Source organism: Otolemur garnettii, unplaced genomic scaffold, assembly GCF_000181295.1.
Source record: "Otolemur garnettii isolate 467f Iridium unplaced genomic scaffold, OtoGar3 scaffold00017, whole genome shotgun sequence".
In the NCBI taxonomy this organism is placed as follows: Eukaryota; Metazoa; Chordata; class Mammalia; order Primates; family Galagidae; genus Otolemur; species Otolemur garnettii.
Window position 1 is genome coordinate 1,722,358 of NW_003852412.1, and position 26,457 is coordinate 1,748,814.

The window sequence follows — 26,457 nt, forward strand, 5'->3', positions numbered from 1 at the left end:
GGGAATGGAGGGAGGGGGTTTGGAGGGATCACTTCTGAGGTCTATCTTATAGGGGTACAAGTGAATCTTTCTAAGAGTAGAATGTGAACGTTTTAAAACAATAACTGAGAAAATGACATGAAGGCTATGTTGACCAGTTTAATGGAAGTATTTTGGATTGCATGTGAAAACCCCGCACTGTACCCCAGAAGTGCATTAATGTACATAGTTACCATTCAATTAAAAAAAAAAAAAGAAAAGAAAATGCAAACTGAATTATTTAGGGATAAAGGGAAATGATGCCCACAATTATTCTCAATGGCAGAAGGAAATTTAAAAATGTTTGTCTAAAACTTCGGCTTCCAGTGAAGATGGAGTGACAAGGATCAAATTCATTCTTCTTTCTGAAACAATTTTTAAAATGAACAAATTATATAAAATGTCAATCTGTAATACACTAAACATCAGGAAACAAAGAACAGTAATCCTTAAAAATGGGAAAATAAAGAAAGTGAGCCCTGTGATTGCCCCTAGCCTACTACACTGAGAATTTTGATGTCATGACACCGAGTGGGAAAAGCCAAACAGAGCCCAGTGGATGCTTTGAATTGAAGGGATGGAGCAGATAATATGAGAGACCAGGACAATGAGAATTTACAGATCTGAGTACACAAATAGAACGCTGGGGATTTGCAAAGGGTCCCCATAACTACTTAGCTGAGTAATGATTAAGTAACAGATATGAAAGAAGCACTCAAGATCAGGAAAAGAACCACTCTAAAGGATCACAAGTAACAATGCCCAGCACTGACACAGAATTAGATGCAGAGCATATACATACTTAGCCCAAGTGGAAAACCTCACAATTAATGGGGTATTGGCTAGCGTACCCAGAAGGGACTTGCCTCAGTATTAGACAATATTAGACTGAACACTGTTCTTGGTCCCCATAACAAATTTTAAAACCACGATAGAGAAGAATCAATAGTTCCCAAGAAATTCAACTGGATTCCAGAAAAAAAGCTCAAGAATATTTATAGATCATTTTGGGTAGTATGTGTAGACATTTTAACAATGTTGATTCTGCCAATCCATGAACATGATATGTTTTTCATCTGTTTATATCCTCTGCAGTTTCCTTTCTCAGTGTTTCATAGTTGTCTCTGTAAGGTCTTTCACCTCCTTAGTTAAATGTATTCCTAAGTATTTTCTTTTCTTTGTTGCTATTGTGAAAGTTACTAAATCTTTGATTTGATTCTCAACTTGACTGTTGCTGGTGTATATGAATGCTACTGATTTGTGTACATTGATTTTGTAACCTGAGACTTAGCTAAATTTATTCAGCAATTCCAGGAGTTTCTTGGGGTTTTCTACACATAAGATCATATTGTCTGGCTCGGCACCCGTAGCTCAGTGAGTAGGACACCGGCCGCTTACATCACCAAGATTGGAGGATTCAAGCCCAGCCCAGGCCTACTAAACAACAATGACAAACTGCAACCAAAAAATAGCTGGGTGTTGTGGCAGGCACCTGTCGAGAGGCTGAGGCAAAAGAATCACTTAAGCCCAAGAGTTTGAGGTTGCTGTGAGCTGTGACAACACAGCACTTTACCAAGGACAACATAATGAGACTCTGTCTCAAAAAAAAGATCATACTGTCAGCAAAGAGCAATAGCTCGACCTTTTCTTTCCTCATTTGGATATTCTTGGTTTCTTTCTCCTATCAAATTGCTATGGCTAGAAATTCCAGCACTATTTTGATACAAGTGGTATAATAACCTTGTCTTATTCCATTTCTAAGCAGGATGCTTTTAATTTTTCCCCATTCAGTATGAAGTTGGCAGTGGGTTTGTCATACATGGCTTTTTTAATTTTCAGGTTAAGTTCCATGTATGCCTATTTTGTTGAGCACTCTTATCATAAAAGGATGCTGGATTCTGTCAAATGCTTTTTCTGTGTCTAGTGAAAGGATTTTATGGTCTTTGTTTTTGTTTCTATTTGTGTGGTGAATCACATTTATAGATTTGCATATGTTGAAACATTTTAACATCCCTGGGAGGAAGCCTATTTGGTCAGTCATGGTGTATTATTTTTTTGATATGCAGCTGAATTCATTTTGCTAAACTTTTATTGAAAATTTTTGCATGTATATCCATAAGGGAAATTGACCTGAGTTTTCTTTTGTTATTGTTATTGTAATTTTTTTTTTTTTTTGTCATTTGTTTACTGGCTTTGGTATCAGGGCAATATTGGCTTTATAGAAGAATTTGGGAGGAGTCCTTTCTTGTCAATGTTATGGAATAATTTCTGCAGCATAGGTACCAGTTCTTTGTAGTTTTGGTAAAACTCAGGTGTAAAAACACCTGTTCTAGGATTTTTGTTGTTGTTGTTGTTGTTGTAAGACTTTTATTGCTGCTTCAATTTTGATACTTGATATTGGTCTATTCAGGAGTTCTATTTCTTCTTGGTTGAGCCCAGGGAGGCTGACTATTCCCAAGAATTTGTCCATTTCCTCCACTTTTTCAAGTTTACATGCAAAGACATTTGTATAGTATTCAGAGATGGTTATTTTGTATTTCCATGGTATAAGTTGTGATTTCTTTTTTATTTAGGACAGAATTTATTAGAGTCTTTTCTGCTTCTGGTTAATCTAGTGAGAGGTCTGTTGATTCTGTTTATCTTTTCAAAAAATCATCTTTTTCTTTCATTGATCTTCTGTATAATTCTTCTGTTAATCAATTTCATTTATTTTTGCTCTGATCTATAGAAGCAATGAAATCCCCATTAAAATACTAATTTCATTTTTCACAGATCAGGAAAAAAAGTTCAATCCTGCATATGGAACCAGAAAATACCCTAAAATGCCAAAGGAACTTTAACCAATAAGAACACATCAGGAGGCATCACATTACCTGATTTCAAGCTATACAAGGATATAGTAAACAAAACACCATAGGACTGGTACAAACACAGAGAAAAAGACCTAGGGATCCAAAAGAGAACCTAGACATAAAATCATGCTCATATTGCAATCTGATCTTTAACAAAGCAGACAAAAACACAGTCTGGGGAGAAGAATCCCTATTCAATAAACAATGCTGGGAAAATTGAATAGCCACATGTAGGAGACTGAAAATGGATCCACACCTCTCATAACTCACAAAAATTAATTCATGATAGATAACAAACTTAAACCTAAGACATAAAACTATAAGAATCTGGAAGAAAACATTCAGAAGAGTCTTATAAATATTGGTCCACACAAAGAATTTATGAAAAAGTCCCCAAAGGCAATCACCACCACAACAAAAATTAATAAATGGGACCTGATTAACTTAAAAAGCTTCTGTACAGTCAAGTAAACAATCAATAGAGCCCAAAGACAACATACAGAAAAGGAGAAAAAATTTGCATCCTATATATCCAATAAAGGGCTGAAACCAGAATCCATTAAAAAAAATTAAAATAAAAAATAAAATAAAATAAGTCCATTAAAAAAAGTGGCCAAATACATGTAAACATCTTTTGTATTAACCTGGATGGCACTGAAAACATTCTTCTTAGTGAAGTTATCACAAGAATGGAGAAGCAAGACTCCACTGTACTCAATTCTGATATGAAACCAAGTAGACAATCTATTATACACCCATATAAGAGAAAAATTCAAATCAATTCAAGATCGGGGGCAGGACAATGAGGGAGCAGAGAGAAGAGAGGAGAGAGAGAGATAGGGGTATTCCTGCTTAACGGGCACAATGTTAGACTGGATGGCACACCTCTTGGGGGGAGGACACAACTATAAAAAGGACTTTATCTGACAAATGCAAACATTATAACATAATTCTTTGTACCCTCAATTAACCTGAAATAAACAAAATAATACACTTCTTGAAAAAGAAGCTTTTCTAAGGAAGATAGACTAAAGGCCAATAAGTATATGGAAAAAATGCTGAACATCTCTAATCATCAGGGAATTATTGAATTTGATCAAATCAAAACCACAATGAGATATCATCTAACTACCATGAAAATGGTGTTTATCAAAAAGTATCAAAATAGCCAGGCACAGTGGTTCATGCCTGTAATCAGGCCAAGATTGCCTGAGCTCACAGGTTTCAGAATAGCCTGAGCAAGAGTAAGACCCTATCTCTAAAAATAGCTTGGTGCTGTGGCAGGCACCTATAGTCCCAGCTACTCAGGAGGCTGAGGCAAGAGAATTGCTGGAGGCCAGGAGTTTGAAGTTGCTGTTAGCTCTAACGCCACAGCACTCTACCGAGGGGTGACAAATTCTAATATAAAACCAGTAGATGATCTATTACACACCCACATAAGAGGCTCTGTCCCCCCTCCCAAAAAAGAAAGTATCAAAATAACATATGCTGGTGTGGATGGAAAAAGAAAGGGACTCTTACACACCTCTAGTGGGACTGTGAACTAATACAACTGCTATGGAAAAGGAATAGAGAGATACTTTGAAGAACAAAAAGTAGGCCTATCATTTGACCAACAATCACACTACTGGGGTTTTACCCAGAGGGAGAAAAAAATCATTCTTTTGGGCAGAACCTGTGGCTCAGTCAATAGGGCACCTGCCCCATATACCATGGGTGGCGTGTTAAAACCTGGCCCCAGCCAAACTGCAAACAAAAAATAACCAGGTGTTGTAGTGGGTGCCTATGGTCCCAGCTAATCTACACAAGTAGATTAATAAAATATGGTATATGTACACCTTGGAGCACTCTTCAGCCTTAAAAAAAAAAAAGGTGAACTAAGAACTTTTGTGACAACCTGGATGGAACTGGGGACCATTAGTGAAGTATCACAAAAATGGAAAAGCAAACACCACATGTACCCACTATTAATTTGGAACCAAGCGGCCAATACTCATGGGTACACACTGAAATAAAACCCAATGGAAGCCAAGCAGATGGGAGGGGGGAAGAGAAGACAGGTAAATTCATATTTAACAGGCACAGTGCACACTATCTGGGTGATGGGTACACATATAACTTTGACTCAAACTGTGCAAACGCAATGCTTATAACCAAACTGTACTCTCATAAAAATTAGAAATTTTTTCAAGTGTATTTCTGTAAATACAACCCCCCTGGAACTCAACAAGGTAAAATAACATATAGTCTGGTATCCAATAGAAGATTATGAAGGATCAGATGTGGTGGCTCCTACTGTAATCCTAGCACTTTGGGAGGCCAAGGCAGGAGGATCACTTGAGATTAAACGGAATCTATAAAAAGTTACTAAAACTGATAAGATAAGCTTAGCAAGGATGTAAAATACACAATCTATAAAAATCAATTGTTTTATTATATACCAGAGATAAAATATTTTAAGTGAATTGTGAAAAACAGTATCATTCTCAATGTAAAAAAGATGACCAAAGGTGTAAAAACATCGAAAACCATAAGACATTGCTGAGAGAAATTAAAGAGAACCAAAATAAAGGAAGATATATATCTTGTTTATGAGCAGAAGACTCCTTATTGTTAAGATGTCAATTCCTTAAGTCCAGCCCATACTGAAGGGGAGGAAATTACATAAGGTCATGAATATCAGGAGGTAGAGCTCATTAGGGCCCATCTTAGAAGTGTGCTTACCATAGACAGTAATATTATTAAAGGGTTCACAAAATTTTTTTTGTTGAACATCCTTATAATCCCTATGAAAGGATCATATAGTGATATAGTCAGGTATAAATCTTGGTTCTAGTAATTACTGTGTGACCTTGACAATCGATTAACTTGCCTAAGCCTCAGCTCTCTCACCTATAACATGGTGATAATACCAATACCTATCTCATAACAGGTATTTAAGGTTTAAAAATGATTTTGTATCTCTGAAGTACATAAGCACCTGGCACATAATAAGTGCTTAGTTATATACATACATCAATATATCCATAAAAGCAATATAAATACTAGAGTTACTATTCTTTAAAGTATTTATTACCACACATCCTTTTTTATCTACTTAATAATGCTTATAAAAAATAAAGCACGGTTTTTAGTAAAGGTATACACAACGATAACTCACTAAATTCCATGTAGTTAGTGAACTTTAGGCACTGAGAGAAAAGTATCCTCTTATTTCTATTTTTAGTTGAAGTTTGGCAAACAAATATAGATAATACTTTGGATGGCCATATCCTGTTTTGCTGAGTCCTATTTTGCACCTGCTCTCAATGGATAACTGGTGATGGCCCCCTCTTTCACTTTTTTTTTTTTTTTGAGAAGGAATCTTGCTATATTCCCCTTGGTACAGTGCCCTGGCATCATAGCTCACAGCAACCTCAAACTCTTGGGCTTAAGGATTCTCTTGCCTCAGCCTACCAAGTAGCTGCGATTACAGGCACCCACCACAACACTCGGCTATTTATTGTTGTTGTTGTTGTTGCAGTTGTCATTATTGTTAACCTGGCCCAGGCTGGGATCAAACCCGCCAGCCTCAGTGTATGTGAGCTACACCCTACCCACTGAGTTACAGGCACCACCCCCTCTTTCACTCTTAAAAGTACACCAATTTATACGTGAATTTATAGTCACTCCAGGATGTCATATTCATCAATTGAAATGGAATCTGAATCTAGAAAAACACTTTTGAGTAAGAAACCAACAAGGCAGTGAGGAGAGGGTACCATCTTTGAAGCAAAGAGCAAGCCCTAACCAGATACAGAAACTGCCAGGACCTTGACCTTGGATTTCTCAGCCTCTAGAACTAGAGAATTGTTACAGAAGACACAAAAATTCATTTCAGAGAGAGGATCAAGATGGCATCCAAGTAACAGCTTCCTTGCAACTGGGCACAGTGAGACTGGGGAGAAAAGACTTCAGGCATCTCTGGCTGGTGGGATCTGCCCAGAAACATCCCTTTGGGGACACAGGAAGTCAGCGAGAGATTTCTGGACCCCATGAAGAGGACAAAAGCAGTGGAGAACTGGCAAGTGGTTGCATGTGTTCGTTTGGTCTAATCCTGCCGGTAGCTGTAAGTACAGCAGCAGTGAGATTGCAACCTGGAAAGGACTTCCCTGTGAGCTGTTTTGTTCTTTGGACCTGGGGACTCAGTTGAACTACCTCTGGAGAACTTATGTGAGAATGAGAAGGATTTTAAGCATTGTCTAGAGCCACAAACTAAGCCACTGAGCCAGACAGAGCTAATACTGTGTTTGCCTAAAAATAAGACCTACCCAAAATATAAGCCCTAGCAGGATTTCTATGCATTTGTTAAATATAAGCTCTACCCATATAATAAGACCGAGTGATGGGCGTGGCTATGCAGATACATGCATTTTGGCACAGAGCAGTAAGGAAGACTGGAATATCTTTTATCTGCCAGAGCTCCTTTCTCAGAGCCATTCACACTTGCACAAGTGCATGTGTAGTAAACACCATCACAGGCATCCTATTGTGCACGTGAGAATGGCTAGGGGAAAGGAGTTCATGCATCACTAGTGCTAGCCCCACCAACAAGGTCAGCACCCACGTCAGGTTCCAGAAAAAGATGACTTAACTGTATTTGAATAAATGTAGATTGCTGTATTATACTTAAAAAAAATAAGACATTCCCCTGAAAATAAGCCCTAGGGTGTCTTCTTGAGAAAAAATAAATATAAGACAGTGTCTTATTTTCAGGGAAAAATGATAGTATTTGGCTGTGACCGCATGGAGCCAGTGTGGGAGAACTGCCCCGGCAAGCTCCACCCTCAGGGTCGTAGAGTGAGTATGGGCAGGAGACCTTGGGCGAGTAATCTAGTGTCTGAGCAGCCTAAAGGCAGGGACTTATGGCCTTGGCCCTTAGGGTCATAGAGTAAGACCAGTTTTGGCACACTGGGTAAGCAGGCAGCCACTTCAGGAGTGATCCTAGGGACAAGTGCTCTCCTGGGAAAGCTTAGGCTTACCCAAAGTTGATAGTTTAAACTGCCTTTTAAGCAGGCTGAGGAGAACTTTAGGCTCCACACAATGTCGGTTTTGAGATATTAGCAGAGGCCTCAGGTCTCCATCTCATATAGGTCTGCTGTGTCAGCACTGTGATTAACATCTCATACCCCAGAAGATCACCAGTTGTGCAGACAATATTCAGCAAGATATATATACTGCTTTGGTTTTGGTTTCTTTTTTCTTTTTTAATTTTAGTATTTTCCCTCTAGATTTATCTTTTTCTTTCTTTCTTTTCTTTCTTCATTTTTATGGTTTAAATACAATTTTCCATTGTTGCCTTCTTTAACAATTAGAACTTCATTTTTGCTAGTGTTTCTACCCCTATTATTTGGTTTCCCCCCCCAATTTTATCCCGTAAAGTTTCTTGTTTACTTCTTTGGGTTTGATTTATAGCATTTTTGTCTTTCCTCTCTTCCTGGTGGAGGTGGGGTACTGTGTCTGAACAGGCTGGCAAAGAGCTGCTGACCTAAAGGGAACCACCCAACCCAGCACCCCCAGATGTTATAGGTTTTTAAGGTTGGGTTAAAGTACCCTACTGTACACCTACATTGCTCCTGTCTTCCTCTCTCTGTACATCTCCTCTTTTTATTAATATTCCATTTTACTCACCCCCTCTCCTTTCCTTTTTTTCTCGTCCTTTTCTTTAATCTTTCTTCCCTTTTTCCTCTTCAATCTTTTCATCCCTCTGGTCCTGTACCAAAAGGACTCATTGAAATCCTAGGCCAGAGGCACAACAACTTCAAGAGCAAGAAGAAGTGAAAGGAAAATTAGGACAACGAAACAGATAAAAGAAAACACTCATGAAAAAGAATCAGCAAAAAAATCCTGGCAACATAAAAAACCAGTCCAGAGCAACCCCCCAAGGGACCCTGAGTTAGCTACTGCAGAGCATTCCACCTATAAAGAAATGTTAGAAAGGACAGAAACGGAATTTAGAATACAGATGATGAAAACAATGAAGGAAATTATGGAAACAATGAAGGAAACTGCTGATAAAGTGGAAAATAACCAAAAGGAAATCCAAAAACAGAATTAAATAAGAGATAAATGATATGAAGAATATAGAAAGGATATAGTAGAGCTGAAGGAACTGAAGCAGTCAATGAGGGAACTTAAAGATGCAATAGAAAGTATCAACAACAGATTAGACCATGCAGAAGAAGGAATCTCAGAGGTAGAGGACAAAGCTATTGAGATAATTCAGATAGTTAAAGAGGCAGAAAAGAAGAGAGAGAAAGCAGAACATTCACTGACAGAATTAGGCAACTTTATGAAGCATTCAAACATACAAGTTACAGGTATCCCAGAAGGGGAAGTAGAATGCCCCAGAGGAATGGAAGCCATACTAGAGAATATCATAAATGAAAATTTCCCAAATATCACAAAAGATTCTGATACACTCCTTTCAAAGGGATATACGACCCTAGGTTGCCTTAACTCTAATAGAGCTTCTCCAAGACACATTGTGATGAACCTGTCCAAAGTCAAGACAAAAGAAAAGATTCTGCAAGCTGCCAGGAGTAAGCCAGTTGACCTACAGGGGCAAATCCATCAGGGTGACTGCAGATTTCTCTCTAATGAAACTTTTCAAGCCAGAAGACAATGGTCATCTACCTTTAATCTACTTAAACAGAACAATTTCCAGCCCAGAATTCTATATCCTGCTAAGCTAAGCCTTAAAATTGACAGAGAAATCAAATCTTTTACTGATAGGCAAACATTGAGGAAATTCGCCACAACAAGACCAGCTCTACAGGAAATATTTCAACCTGTTCTACACACTGACCATCACTATGGACCACCAGTAGAGTAAGCACCCAGAAATTAAAGGACAGAGCCTAGCTTCCACAATGATGCCAAAGACAAAACTATGCAAAGGGCTTTCACAAAATAAGATGAACAATTTTTCAGGCAAATGGAATTCAGAAGAAAAGAGGGGTTGTAATCTTATTTTCAGATAATATAAAATATAGAAACACTGTCATTTTTCCACAAAGTTATAAATTCATACATAATAGCACTTATAAGATGCTATGATATATAAGCTAAGATGTCAGGTAGTTAATAAAACAGAGAAATAACTATATCACTCTAGAAAGTGGCATGAAGTTGCTCTTTGGTATGATATAACGTTAAGATTTAATATATCTAGGTAGTGATGGTAGTGATAACAGGTATTCGTTATATTATATGTTATTTAGTAAGTGTACACACATACACATATAATTACATATAAAATGTACATATTCATAAATAAATAAAGTACATAAGTAATTTTAATATGTTCATTGGTGTTAATTCAAAATTACTGACATCAAACAAGACATTTAAAATTTCTTTTTTTTTTTTATAGAGACAGAGTTTCACTTTATTGCCCTTGGTAGAGTGCCATGGCATCACACTACTCACAGCAACCTCCAACTCCTGAACTTAGATTCTCTTGCCTCAGCCTCCTGAGTAGCTGGGACTATTGGCGCCTGCCACAATGCCTGGCTATTTTTTTGTTGCAGATCTGCCGGGACTGGGTTTGAAGCTGCCACCCTCAGTATATGGGGCTGGGGCCCTACCCACTGAGCCACAGGAGCCACCCTAAAATTTCTTCATTTTCTTTGTAATTAGAGTAATCTGATAGTTTTGTAGAGCACAATATGTTTTAAATTTAGATCAGCAAAACAGTAAGGTATTATTTCCTAAAGGGAGATAACATTTTGAGCTTTTAAAAGTAACTATTATTACTTAAATGACTATAATTCCAAATGGTTCTCTGCTTAAAACATTTACGTTCTTGCAACAAAATTTGGCCCAGTGAAAAGGAACATATCTATCAGTAATCCTCTGAAATTCTTGATAAAAACATTATACATTATTCCTCAAGACTAACATTTTTAGCAAGCACAAATCATGATCTTACCCATTAATAGTGGAGCCACATCCTTAAACATGTTAAATAAGTTATAGGACACATTTTGCACATTAATATAAAGTCATCTGTGGAATTTTCAGAAATATTTTTACTAAAATCATCAGCATTATATAAACATATGTTCAATTTCATAACTCAAAAATATATAAAGGATATCAAGCAGAGTCTGAAGGATGAGAAAAATATATGTATATTATTATATATAAAAACTATATGTATTATATATACAGAGGATGTCAAAAAGGTATGTACATTTTAAGAGGAAAAAACTATATTAAAATTATAATACTCAATATATACCAATAACAAAAGATGAATACAAGTCACACTGAGTACTTCTCATAACTGCAGAAATCAGATGTGAATTCAGTATTACAAATTTTATACAATTGTTTTCCTTTCCTAAAATGTGTATACATTTTTTTTTTTGGCACCTACTGTATACATGGGAGAATCAGCACTGGTAACTCTCCAACCCTCCCTGAAAATAACTGTATCTAAATATTAAAGATGATAGTCATCTCATTTGTCACAAGTCACTCTATTGTCCTAGTAATGCAAAGATGATTATGGACTTTTAAATAGGCTGAAAGTTATTTTGAGACATTAATAATTCAAAAAATAATTCCAAATTGCCCTGAAGAGGCATTTTTCTGACCTCTACTACATTAACCAAGGTAATAGGATATGAAATATGAACTCTCTGAACTACTATTAAATCTTCAGATCATTTCTAATACTAATAGGACCATAATGAGACAAACTAAGAAAAATTACGTTTAAATCCAAAACACCAAAAAAGGTATTCAAAGTAGCTTACAGATGCAAAGGAGAGCTGCAGAGAATCAGAATAATATCTGGGCAAATTCAGAACTAAATCTAAGATGGCTACAGTAAATGTAGTCAGTTAAAGAAAGGGGGTCAGATGTATTTCACTACTTGAATACTTAGGTATGCCTAGTTTATCGTTTGCTATGTGATGCAAAAGGTAAAACCCAATGGAGATACAATAATGAAAACATGAAGTATTGGGAGCCCACTGTGTACTGCATTTTGGTAGACAGGAAGGGCTTTACAAGTATAAATACAAAACCATATAAATATCTGGGATCATTTTGTTAACCATTATAATAGACATTTTCCTCTAGTAATTTTATTGACACTAATCACATCTATATTTTTTACATAAAAGCTTCCACATTTGCATAATCCCTAATATATTTTTAATTCCTTCACTATATTTAGGAACATTCCAGACCAAGGAATTACAGGATTTATCCAACTGACATGTCAACACATAGGAATATAGAACCAAATGATGTTTTTATTCAGCAAGTATGTCATATACCTAATTTTCTGGTTTATGATTCCACATAGATAAATAAAGTCAATTAAAGTAAGTTCAGGCTCGGTGCCTGTAGCTCAGGAGCTAGGGCACCAGCCACACACACCAGAGCTGGCACGTTCAAACCTAGCCTGGGCCTGCCAAACAACAATGACATCTACAACCAAAAAATAGCTAGGTATTGTGGCAGGCATGTATAGTCAGCTCAGGGAGGACTGGGAGGCTCAGGCAAGAAAATGGAATCACTTAGGCCCAAGAGTTTGAGGTTGCTGTGAGCTGTGACACTATAGCACTCTACCAAGGGTGACATAGTGAGACTCTGTCTCAAAAATAAATAAATAAATAAATAAAAATAAAGTAAGTTCAACTGTAAAAAAAAATAAACTCAGAAACTTTGACTCAGTTAACAGGGAAACTGTTCTAACAGCTGAATTTATCTTATCTTACTAGGTCTCAAAAATCTTAATCCTATATACTTTATACTTCCTCCATAGAGCTTAATGTAGAGTCAACAGTCATACCATAGACAAGTATGGTTAAATATTGCCTAAAAAATTAAAGAAATAATCAAGTTAACAATGACTATTCCACTTAGCCAAGATAGAATAATGCTTCCAATTTCCTTATTATTTGTTATTGTTATTTTATTTTGTTTTTTATTTTAAAATACTGATGACAGGTCAAGGGATTTGCTTATCTTAAAATAATTTAAGCATAATGTTTCTATTCAATCATATTAAGAGCATTAAAAACTAAAACAGACATAAAAGTATAAACAAAGAAGACAGGATCACCAGAGTTTGAGCCACACTCTTTGACTCATTAGCTGAGTGATCTTGAGAAACTTACTTCAATATTTTAAGCTAATGTCCTTATTTCTATCATGAATAAAATAATAATGTTATGTAATTCTCAGAGTTGTTAACTAGAGAGCAAAGAATAAAATGAATCTGAATATAGTTTTGTAAAACTGGAAAGCTGTAAAACTGTAAAACTGAATTCAATGGGTTATTATCAAGTAGTAATTTTATTTGAGAGACAATCTGTTCAACACATAGTGTAATCAATATGCTTCTTTACATATCTTTACATATGTAAAGATATCTCATATATCTTAATTAAAGATATATGTAAAGATATTTTAATTAATTAATTAAAGATATATGTAAAGATATATGTAAAGAATATGTAAAGATATTCTCATATATCTTAATTAAAATAGTTTAAATTAAGTAAACATTCAAGTAAATTTTGAAACTGCCAATCTCTTTCCCACCCCTATTTTTTGGGAGGGGAGAGGGCCAAAGGTCTCGCTTAACAAACTTCAGCACAACTTGGAGGTAAGCCTAGTTAATATAGTCTACAACCAAGAGTAATAAGTTAATTTTTATTTTTATTTTATTTACTTTTTTTTTGAGACAGAGCCTCAAACCGTCCCCCTGGGTAGAGTGCCATGGCATCACAGCTCACAGCAACCTCCAACTCCTAGGCTCAAGCGATTTTCCTGCCTCCACCTCCCAAGTAGCTGGGACCTCAGGCGCCTGCCACAAGGCCCAGCTATTTTGTTTTGGTTGTAGCCATTATTGTTGTTTGGTGGGCCCAGGCTGGATTTGAACCCGCCAACTCAGGTGTATGTGGCTGGCACCTTAGCCACTTGAGCCACAGGCACCAAGCCTAAGTTAATTTTCAAAATCTGTTTTTTCTTATACTCTGTAATTGCTTTTCTTATTGCAATAAGAAATAATTCAAACATAATAATAGTGTAATATATTCTTTCTCAGGAATGAAAAATAAATTACCATTTTGCTTTGTCTATACTCAATACCCAAATGAGGCTTTATACAGAATGAAATATAGGTGCCATGCTGAACAAACACAACAATCAAAGGAAAAATACTTGCAACAAACCATACCTAGTTATAAGAACTGCATTATCGTGGTGGGCAATCCCATTTTCTGGAATGGTGTTTCCATCACTTTGGTGGGAGAGAATGGATTTCTGCCATTTACAGAAGCTATCGAGGGACTTGTCTGCATGGTGGTTTATCTCCAAGTTTGGCTGCAATACAACATGCATACCAGAAATGTTCCAAACAAATTACTAAGGTCAGTTGTTAAAATTTTTGAAGACTAAAGTGGGACTATAATTAGAAGCAGTGGTTTCTAGGAATAATCTCCTGCCAATTTTTATCCCTGCAATATCTGACCTAGAGTTCATTTAGTTTATTATTGAACAGATATTCTTACCAGTTCCAGCTTTAATGACAGTATGAACATACATGAGATTATCAGCATACAAAACCAATGAAAACCATTTTTATAAGGTATGCCAAGCAAATGTCCATCCTTATACTGAAATATATAGCTAATATACATATGCATAGTTTTAACATAAGAGGTATGTTCTCATGAAGTATTTAAACTTTGCACAAAATATTAAATTTCTATAGCTTAAAATTATATTCAACAAGAACTTCCTAAGAGAAGCAATAATAAAACATATTTTAGTAATAAATAACTATAGCCTGTTAAGAATTTAGATTTATAAAATAATTCATTCTTACCTGATCTTCTGTGAGAACAATTAAACGGACCACTATAATATTCACAACGTTTCCTAGGCTGGAGTCACGGTAAAGTTTGGCAACCTGACCTCCAGAAAATAAGAATAGACACAAAGTCAGACAAAAATCACAGGGTGATGGTTGGATATTTTTAAAAAGCAGTGAAACAATTTTTTATAAATTTAGTCACAATATACATAAAAAGGTATTCTTTTACCCCTTATCACTTAGAACTCTACCTTCAATGTGCCTTGGTAAGAGGTTTTTATACAAATCTACCTCAAGAAATATTTTCTCCAAGACAAGAACTACAACATAGAAATTAGAGGAAAGGTGATGTTTCAAGTTACAGAAAACTTGCTAAACAAGATCTGACAATGCATTAAAGGTGTCATTATTGGCAAATATTATGTATATGTCAGGGTTTTTTTGTAAAAATGAGAGAAAAATAAGATTTTCTATTTGTATATGTTTGTATATGCCTAAAGTGTGGATGGAGATGTACAAAATCAAGAACAGATGTTATTTATGGTGCAAGGGCTGTGTGTAGTGCAGGAAGTTGGGCTAAGGATAGAACGATGGCATTCACTGAATAACTTTTATATCATTTGGTTTTTAACCATGTGAATGTATTACCTATTCAAAAAACTAAATAAAATAAGCATTTTTTAAAAAAAAGTGTCATTATCTGAAAATGAACATTAAGGTCACCTTTAAATTAATTTTCTATAGAAATAAAACATTAATAGACCAACTATTTATCATTTTAGATGTAAATTCTCATTACTTATTTCATAGTAAAAAATTTTGACTTGGTCAAAAACACAACAGACTACTTTGTATAATATTATATAGCGGGATCAAACTTACAATATTCATCACACTCAAAATGTAATGTTCAATGTCTTTGCGGCCATGGTAGCCCACCATCATTTTGTCTGCCACAACCAATGTCTCCACAAAGCGTTCAATGCTCACTGATCTCTTCTGTCTGTGGTGACTATGTGTTTCATTAATCGTTAGTGAAGGCGGAAAAGTAGGTGTGTCATTCAGCCACCAAGGTTTGCCACTTCTTGTGAGGTCTACAATAAAAACAAGTACCAATTCAGATAGGTTCATTAATTAAGCATTTATTTTAATGTTTCATGTAGATATGCTCTTAAATTCTCTAATGTACTAAGATTTTCCAAAGTGGAGGAAAGGAATGAAAAACAGTAGTTAGAAAAACGTTTTTTAATTTTCAAAATAATTATGCTATCTGAAAAAAATTAAACACTAGTGACATTCAATTGCTCATGAAAAAATAAATCTAAAAAATGAGTTACTATTTTAATAAGAAGGAATTTCCAGGCTGGCATGATATCTCATTCTTACAATATTAGTAGTTTGGGAGGCTGAGGCAGGAGGATCACTTGAGGCCACAAGTTCAAGACCAGCCTAAGCAACATAGCATGAACCTATCTCCACAAAAAATAAAAAATAAGCCAGGTGTGGTGGCACATTCCTGAGGTAAAAATATTGCTTGACCCCAGGTTTTCAAGGTTACAGTGAGCTATGAGAAGAATTTCAAATAAGTATTTCATATTATTCCAGTGAGTAATTATATCATAATATATTTAAATTTAGAATATACAGTAGAACCTCAATAAATTGACCATTCCGGGGACTGCAACAAACTAGTCAACATATGGAGGTGGCCAACATAAAAAATGAGGCCTACTGTACTGATATACATTTGGCATGTTTTATTTATAAAATTAGGTCAACATAAGGATATGGTCAATGGAAGTTCAATAGTATATTTTTGAAAAATCATTTAAAATTGTTTGAAAAAGAACTAGAGCACAAACGTGAAACTCTCTAAGATGGCTCTCATGGAGAACATTGGTGTTGCAAAAATATATTCATGAGATGATTTTCACATTTATTTTAAAGTAAGATGTTTTATTAAACTATCTTAATTGGAACCAATTTTATTGCTCTAGAAATTGCGATTTTAAAAGGCAATAAATGATTTTTTTTCCCTTAGTTTTGTAATCTACAACGATTTATACTATCAAAATACTCCTTTTCCAAACTCTAGAGGTAAGGGGCATTCCAATGAGAGTTGAAACATCACAGTTTTAGCACAATTTGCTTTTAATCACATGTTTTGTAGATTGCAGTGTATAATTTATTTTCTGAGACATTTGGTTCTTCAGTATAGAAAAAAACTTTTTAGTACTACAGCATTTGTAACAACTTACCTCAATCTTTGTTACATAAACTTGAGCAGGTAGAGGTCTTCTGTATACCTCACTTTCATATGCTTATATTAAACAAAACATCTTTTTTTTTTCTTTTGGAGACAGCCTTACTCTGTTACCCTGGGTAAAATACATTTGTGTCACTGCATTGGCTCACAGCAACCTCAAACTCCTGGGCTCAAGCAAGCCTCCCGCCTCAGCCTCCTGAGTATCTGAAACTACAGGAGTGTGACAGAACGCCAGCCTAATTTTTCTGTTTTTAGTAGAGACAGTCTTGCTCTTGCTCAGGCTGGTCTAAAACACCTAAACTCAAGCAATCCTCCAGCCTTGACCTCCCAGATTGCTAAGGATTACAGGCATAAGTCACCCACCATGCCCAGCCCAAAAACATCTTTCCTATTTCCACTTATTGAAAAATTTAGGGAGGAAAAATTAGATTAACATGCTGTTGACCAGTCATGAGTTAATTCGTGTTTGCACTTGCAGTACCTACTGCAGCTTTTAAAACACAGAGTAATGTAAAATATTATAAAAGCTTTCTTGATCTTGTTCAGTCGTGTTCAGTTTATTATTAAAAAAACTGTTTTTCTAGATATTCAGATTTGTATCACATCTCTACTACTGTAATCAGTATCTGATTGTCCATGTGATTTTGAAATATTTTGTAGTGGCCTGGAAAATGATAGTTTATTGAAAGACACCTATGAATCTGATATTAGATCACCAAAACAGCAAAAAAGAAATATAACAGAATATGATAGTGAAACTGATATTGAAGAAGCATAGATTGAAAATAATATTACACAAACCTTGGAGGATTATACAAATATTTTGGGTATAACTGTTGAACTTAGTGGTCCACAGAGTATTAGAGAAGTGAAAGATTTACTTTTTGATAATGATTTTTTTGGTTTGGTTGCTTCTCAAATTAATTTATACTACCACCAAATCAAATAATTTTGTAAAAATTCTACTAAAACTTTACTACGGATGGAAGTTACAAGTAGTGATATAATTTCTCAATTTACTGATATTGATGGGACAAACAAAAAACACTGAAGAGATTACTTGACAACAGACCCTTTTCTTTTCTTTTCTTTTTTTTGAGACAGAGTCTCACTATGCCACCCTCAGTAGAGTGCTGTGGAGTCACAGCTCACAGCAACCTCAAACTCTTGGGCTTAAGCAATTCTCTTGCCTCAGCCTCCCAAGTAGCTGGGACTACAGGCACTTTTTGTTATTGTTGTCATTGTTGTTTAGCAAACTGGGGCCAGGTTCAAACCCACCAGCCTTGGTGTATGTGGCTGGCGCCCTAACCATGAGCCATCAGACCCTTTTCTTGAAACATCAATATTTCCTAAAACTATGACCAGAATGAGGTTTAAGCACATCTTTACATTTTTTCATCTTAGAGATAATTTATAAGCTACATCTAATAAAGACAGATTTTATAAAATGAAGCTTCTTTTGGATTACTTTATTACAAAATTTCAATCTTTGTATATACCTATGCAAGAGTTATCCATAGATTAATCAATGGTACCCTACAGAGGGCATATCAGCTTTGTTTCACTTTCATATTCAATTACGGAATATGGGATAGTTTCTGCATAAAATTGCTGGTCAACAATGTGTTAATATACATACTTGACAGAAAGTGGCACTATTTTCGTTTTTCTAATCTCTTTAGGCGTTGTCTTTTAAAAATTGCATTGGGAGGTGCTATGTCTTGAATGTCCCCACCAATGTGTTAATGTTTTAACACATACTGAAACTTTATGGCCATTATTAACAGTATTAAGAGATGGGGCCTTTAAAAGGTGTTTAGCAGGGCAGTGCCTATGGCTCAAAGGAGTAGGGCACTGGCTCCATACGCCAAAGGTGGCGGGTTTAAACCCAGCCCCGGCCAAAAACGGCAAAAAAAAAAAAAAAAAAAAGTGTTTAGGACTCCATCTGCAGGAAGGAATGAATGCTGTTATTATGCAATTGGGTTAGTTATCTTGGTAATGAGCTCCTGATAAAAACGATGAGTTCAGTCTGATTTAATCTCTCTGTCATGTGCACTAGCCTCCCCCTCTTGCCTTCCACCATGGAATGACCCTCATCCAATGCCAGTGCCATTGTCTTGGACTTCTCAGCCTTCAGAATCGTGAGCCAAATAAATTTGCATTGTTTTTAAATTATCCAGTTTCAGGTATTCTGTAATAGCACCAGAAAATGAACTAAGATAATAGGATGGATAAATTTAAAGAAAGAAGATGTGGTGGAGTGGTGCCTGTGGCTCAAAGGAGTAGGGCACTGACCCCATATAGGAGGTGGTGGGTTCAAACCCAGCCCTGGCCAAAAACTGCAAAAAAAAGAAAAAAAAAGAAAGAAGATGTGGAAATGATCAAGACAAGAATTAGCCAAATACTTTTGAATTTATAAATTAAATAAGGTCTTTATTCTTTGATCTCAAGGGAGGTTGAGACATAACACTTTTTATTTCAATAATATTTTCCTAAGACAGCCAATAAGTGTTTCCCTATGTCCAATTGTGGTACATAGAATCTTCCAGTAGCCCCCTCTGTCTCCTGAAGTTCATACCCTCTCTTTGAGAATAGGGAGGACCTGTGACTTGCTTTTAATAATAAAATACAGCAAAGATGATGAGATGCATGTGATTTTGAGTATAAAAGATCACGATTATGTTACATAATATTGTAGCATTTGTCTCACTTGGAGAAAGAAAGAAATAATGTTGGTGAACACTATATAGCAAGGAACTGTAGGTGGCCTCAGGAAGAAAAGCATCCCAAAACTAAGTTAACTACAACCATGAAGAATGAAAGGCTGCTAACAGCTGTGAGAGTGCTGAAGTGGATTCCAGGTAAGAATCCAGCCCTGGCTGAGGCTAAGCAGATGATCTGACCTGTATAGACTCCTAACCCACAGAAACTGTGAAAAAATAAAATGTATGGCTTAAGGCAGTATGTTTGTGGTAATATTATTATGAAAGAGCCAAAAGCTTTCTTGCATCAATATAACCCCAATTTCTCCTGCTAAGTCCTCTATTATTATAAAACCACTTACATATTTAAGTCATGCCTAGTCTTCTCTTTCTCTAGAAGCATAGCTTAAATGTCAAGAATACAGGATTTAATCTTCATTCTTTTTTAATCATTTCTTCTTCTCTGATCCATTCAATTTCTTCTTATTTTTATTTAAAGTATTATGAAAAACATTAGATATGATTGGGCAATAAATACTTAGGATGGTGCTTCTCATTTGCTAAGTATTTAGCATAAGGTAACTTTATGAACAATGTTTTCTTTGGCATCTATACTATTGTTATCATCATCATTGTCGTAATTTAAAACCTTTTAAGTTTCTTAAAATGGTCAGTTTGCTTGTTTATCATTCTATCAGACTAAAAATTGTTGGAATAAAACAACTGTATCTTTTAACTTATGAATGTCCATCAAAAGCATTACATTTATATATATATATATATCCAACATACGATTACATATTATATATTACATATAATGAATAAAATCAAGAGAAGTAACATAACTTCTGTCTCCAGAATAATTAGCTCATTATAAAACATATCTGAATTCTATAATTCCCAATTGATCTTTATTATTATTTATTTTATTTTATTTTATTTTAGAGACAAAGTGTCATTATGTCACCCTCAGTAGAGTGCTGAGACATCATAGTTCACAGCAACCTCAAACTCTTGGCCTCAAGCAATTCTATTGCCTCAGCCTTCCAAGTAACTGGGACTATAGGCGTCCGCCACAACACCTGGCTATTTTTGTTGTTGTTGTTGCATTTGTTATTGTTTAGCTGGCCGGGGCTGGGTTCAAACCCACTAGCCTCAGTGTATGTGGCCTGTGCCATAACCACTGTACTACAGGCACTCAGCCTGATCCTTAATGTTAAGCTTCATGATCTGTAATTAATATCTTTTTTACTCTAAAATGGAATATAAGATCAATGCATTTAGTTTCAAAATAAGGATTAGTAGTTCTTCTACTGATACTTATTAAATATGCTTTAATCAATTTAATATTGATTATAGATGTCAAAGAAAACATTGTTCATAAATATATAAAACACAATAACTTTTCCCCAAAAAAATCAATATATAAATCTCATTGCCATCTAAAATACAATTTTAACTTTTTGATCAGTACTAAAATGTTTGAAAATAGGGGAGTGCTCCCAAGATGGCGGCCGAGTAACATCTTCCTTCTAACTGGGCATAGAAAGTCTAGGGAGAGAAGACTCCAGGCATCTCCTGGCTGGTGGGATCTACCCAGAAACATCCCTTTGGGGACACAGGAAGTCAGCGTAAGACTTCTGGACCCCATGAAGAGGACAAAAGCAGTGGAGAACAGGCAAGTGTTGGCATGTGTTTGTTCAGTCTAATCCTGCCAGCAGCTGTAAGTACAGCAGCAGTGAGATTACAAACTGGAAAGGACTTACCTGTGAGCTGTTTTGGTTTCTTTTGGACTTGGCACTGAGTTGAACTACCTTGGGAGAACTTGGGCAAGAGTGTGGAGGACTTAAAGTGTTGTCTAGGGCCCCAGACTGAGCCGCTGAGCTAATATTGTTTGGCTATGGGCTGTGTGGTGCCATTGTGGAAAAACTTCCCTGGCAAGCTGCACTATCAGTGTCGCAGAGCAAGGATCAAGTGGGAGTGAGTAATCTAGTGACTGAGAAGACGACTTACAGCCTTGGACCTCAGGGGCATAAAGTTAGACCGGTTTTGGCACACTGGGTAAGTGAGCAGCCACTTCAGGAGTGATCCCCACAACAAGTGCTTTCCTGGGAAAGCTTCTACTTAGCCAAGATTGACAGTTTAAAGTGCCTTTTAAGCAGGCTGAGAAGAGCTTTAGGCTCCATACCCTGCAGGGTTTTGAGAAATCAGCAGAGGCCTCAAGTTTGCATCTAGTATAAATATAGCTGTATCAGCATTGTGATGAACACCTCATACACCAGAAGGTCACCTGTTGCCCAGACAATATTCAGGAAGATATTTATACTACTGTTTTGTTTTGGTTTGGTTTTTTTTCTTGTTTTTGTTTTTTAATTTCAACATTTTTCATCTAGATTTTACCTTTCCTTTTTATCTTCCTTTTTTCTTCATTTTTCTAGTTTAAATATAATTTTCCATTGTTGCCTTTTTTAACAATTAGAACTAGTCATTTTGCTAGTGTTTCTACCCTTATTATTTGTTTCTCAAATTTATTTGTCTAATTATTTATAACAATTAGAACTAGTCATTTTGCTAGTGTTTCTACCCCTATTGTTTTTTTCTCAAATTATTTGTCTAATTGTTTTTAAGAGTTAGAACTAGTCATTTTGCTAGTGTTTCTACCTTCATTATTTGTTTTCTCCCCAATTTTATCCTGTAAAGAAATAGTCATTTTTGCTAGTGTTTCTACCCCTATTATTTGTTTTTCTCCCCAATTTTATCTCATGAAGTTTTCTGTTTGCTTGTTTTGGTTTCATTATAGAATTTTTGTTTCCTCTCTACGTGGTGGAGGTGGGATACTGTGTCCAAACAGCCTAGCAAAGAGCTGCTGACCTCAAGGGAACCACCCAACTCAGTACCTCCAGAGGTTGGGGGTTTTTAAGGTTGGGTCAAAGTACCCTACTGTACACCTAAATTCCTCCTATTTCCTTCTCTCTATGCCTCTCTTCTTTTTGTCAATATTCCCTTTTACCCAACCCCTCTCCTTTCTCTTCTTTCTTTTTTCTTTTTTCCCTTCTTGCTCTTTCAATCTTCTTATCCTTCTGGTCCTATACCAGAGGACTCATCGAAACCCTAGTCCAGAGACACAGCAATGTAAAGAGCAAAAGGAAGTGAAAGGAAAATTAGGGCAAGGAAACAGATAAAAGAAAACACTCATGAGGAAGAATCAGCAGAAAAATCCTGGCAACATGAAAAACCAGTCCAGAGCAACCCCGCAAGGGACCATGAGGTAGCTACTGCAGAGCATTCCACCAATAAAGAAATGTTTAAAATGACAGAAGGGGAATTTAAAATACAGATGATGAAAGTAATGAAGGAAATAATGGAAACAATGAAGGAAACTGCTGATAAAGTGAGAAATAACCAAAAGGAAATCCAAAAACAGAATCAAATAAGACATGAACAATATGAAGACTATAAAAAGGATATAGCAGAGCTGAAAGAACTGAAGCAGTCAATTAGGGAACATAAAGATTCAATAGAAAGTATCAACAACACATTAGACCATGCAGAAGAAAGAATCTCAGAGGTAGAGGACAAAGCTCTTGTGATAACTCAGATAGTTAAAGAGGCAGAAAAGAAAAGCAGAACGTTCCCTGACAGAATTATGGGACATTATGAAGCATTCAAATATACGACTTACAGGTATCCTAGAAGGGGAAGAAGAATGCCCCAGGAGAATGGAAGCCATATTAGAGAATGTTATAAATGAAAATTTCCCAAATATCACAAAAGATTCTGACACACTCCTTTCAGAGGGATATAGGACCCTAGGTCACCTCAACTCTAATAGAACATCTCCAAGACACATTGTGATGAACCTGTCCAAATTCAAGACAAAAGAAAAGATTCTGCAAGCTGCCAGGATTAAGAGTCAGTTGACCTACAGGGGCAAATCCATCAGGGTAACAGCAGGTTTCTCTAATGAAACTTTTCAAGCCAGAAGACAATGGTCATCTACCTTTAATCTACTTAAACAGAACAATTTCCAGCCCAGAATTCTATATCCTAATAAGCTAAGCTTTAAAATTGTCTAAGAAATCAAATCACTTACTGATATACAAACAATGAGGAAATTCACCACAACAAGACCAGCTCTACAGGAAATACTTCAACTTGTTCTATACACTGACTATCACAATGGATCAACAAAGTAAAAACTCAGAAATTAAAGGACAGAACCTAACTACCACACTGATGCAAAAGATAAAACTAAGCAATGGACTCTCACAAAATAAGATGAATAGAACACTACCACATATCAATTATCTCAATAAATGTTAATGTTGAATTCTCCCACTGAAGAGGCATAGACTGGCTGACTGGATTAAAAGACACAAGTCATCCATTTGCTGTCTGCAGGAAACACGCCTGGCTTCAAAAGACAAATTAAGTGTTGGAAGACAATTTTTCAGGCAAATGGAATTCAGAAGAAAAGAGAAGTTGCAATCTTATTTTCAGATGCATGTGGATTTACAGCAACTAAAGTCAAAAAAGAGAAAGATGGTCACTTTAAATTTGTCAAGGGAAAAATACAAGAAGATGTTTCAATCCTAAATATTTATGCACCCAATTTAAATGCTCCCAGATTCTTCAAACAGACTTTACTCAGTCTGAGCAATTTGATATCCTCTAATATCATAATAACGGGGAATTTAACACTCCTCTTACAGAGCTAGAATTTAACACTCTTCTTACAGTTATTAGAACATTGAAGAGCTTATTCTCGTACTACAGAAATTTCTCTGAACAGAAATTGAACAAAGATATAAGGAACTTAAATGAGATCCTAGACAACTACGCTTAATAGACGCATATAAAATACTCCATCCCAAAGATAAAGAATATACATTCTTCTCATAGCCCCATGGAACATACTACATAATTGATCATATCCTAGGACACAAAACAAACCTCAACAGAATCGAAAAAATTGAAATTTTACCTTGTATCTTCTCAGATGACAAGGAACTAAAAGTGGAACTCAACTCCTAAGAATTCAACCTGACACAAACACATGGAAATTAAACAACCTTCTGTTGAATGACAGTTGGATGTATGAAGAAATAAAAGAGGAAATCATTAACTTCCTTGAGCACAACAACAACGAAGACACAAGCTACCAAAACCTGTGGGATACTGCAAAAGCAGTTTTGAGAGGAAAATTTATTGCTTTAGATGCCTACATTTGAAAAAAAGAAAGAGAGCACATCAAAAACTCACAAGTCATCTATGGAATTGGAAAAAGAAGAACAATCTAAGCCTAAACCCAGCAGAAGAAAAGAAAAACCCAAAATTTAATCAGAGATCAATGAAATTGAAAGCAAAAGAGTCATTCAGAAAATTAATGAAATAAGGAGTGGGTTTTTTTTTTAAATAAATAAAATAGATAAACCTTTGGCCAGACCAACTAGAAATAGAAAAGTAAAATCTCTTGTAACCTCAATCAGAAATGATAAAGGGGAAATAACAACTGATGACACAGAGATACAAGAGATCATCTCTGAATACTACCAGAAATTCTATGCCCAGAAATTTGACAATGTGAAGGAAATGGATCCATATTTGGAATCACACCCTCTCCGTAGACTTAGCCAGGAAGAAATAGATCTCCTGAACAGAAAAGTTTCAAGCACCAAGATCAAAGAAACAAAAAAATCTTCCAACAACAAAAAAAGCCCTCATCTGGACGGCTTTACACTAGAATTCTATCAAACCTTCAAGGAAGAGCTTATTCCTGTACTGGAGAAATTATTACAAAAAATTGAAGAGGAAGGAATCTTCCCCAACACCTTCTACGAAGCAAACATTACCCTGATACCAAAACCAGGAAAAGATCAAACCAAAAAGGAGAATTTCAGATCAATTTTACTAACGAATATAGATGTTAAAAATTCTCAAAAAAATCCTAGCCAATAGATTATAGCTTATCATCAAAAAAGTCATACATCATGATCAAGTAGACTTCATCCCAGGCATGCAAGGCTGGTTTAACATACACAAGTCCATAAACATTATCCACCATATTAACAAGAAGAAACAAAGACCATAAGATGCTCTCAATAGATGCAGAAAAATCATTCAATAAAATCCAACATCCTTTTCTAATTAGAACACTGAAGAGTACAGGCATAGGTGGCACATTTCCTAAACTAATCAAAGCTATCTATGACAAAACTACAGCTAATATTTTATTGAATGGAGTAAAACTGAAAGCTTTTCCTCTTAGAACTGGAAACAGATAAGGTTGTCCTCTGTCACCATTACTATTCAACATAGTGCTGGAAGTTCTAGCCAATACATTTAAGCAAGACAAGGAAATAAAGGGCATCCAAATGGGAGCAGAGGAGGTCAAATTCTCCCTCTTTGCTGATGATATGATCTTATATTTAGAGAACCTAAAAGACTTAACCACAAGACTCCTGGAAGTCATCAAAAAAATGCAGTAATGTCTCAGGATAGAAAATCAATGTCCACAACTCAGTTGCCTTTGTATACACCAATAACAGTCAAGATGAGAGACTAATTAAGGACACAACTCCCTTCATTATACCTTTCAAAGAAAATGAAATACTTAGGAATATACCTAGCAAAGGAGATGAAGGACCTCCATAAAGAATTTTATGAAATCCTAAGAAAGGAAATAGCAGAGGATATTAACAAATGGAAGAATATACCATGCTCATGGCTGGGAAGAAT

The 26,457-nt window shown here is 35.7% G+C and overlaps 1 protein-coding gene across 1 annotated transcript in view; it reads right to left on the reverse strand.

The window, feature by feature from the left end:
- Positions 1-26,457, reverse strand: part of ADAMTS6 (ADAM metallopeptidase with thrombospondin type 1 motif 6) — a 366,007-nt gene that overhangs the window by 302,662 nt on the left and 36,888 nt on the right. Inside the window, exons 5-7 of the mRNA XM_003785868.1 lie at positions 15,634-15,845; positions 14,764-14,847; positions 14,113-14,258 (exon numbers count right to left, since the gene is read on the reverse strand). Of these exons, the coding sequence (XP_003785916.1) occupies positions 14,113-14,258; positions 14,764-14,847; positions 15,634-15,845 (442 nt within the window). The remainder of the gene's footprint in view (positions 1-14,112; positions 14,259-14,763; positions 14,848-15,633; positions 15,846-26,457) is intronic.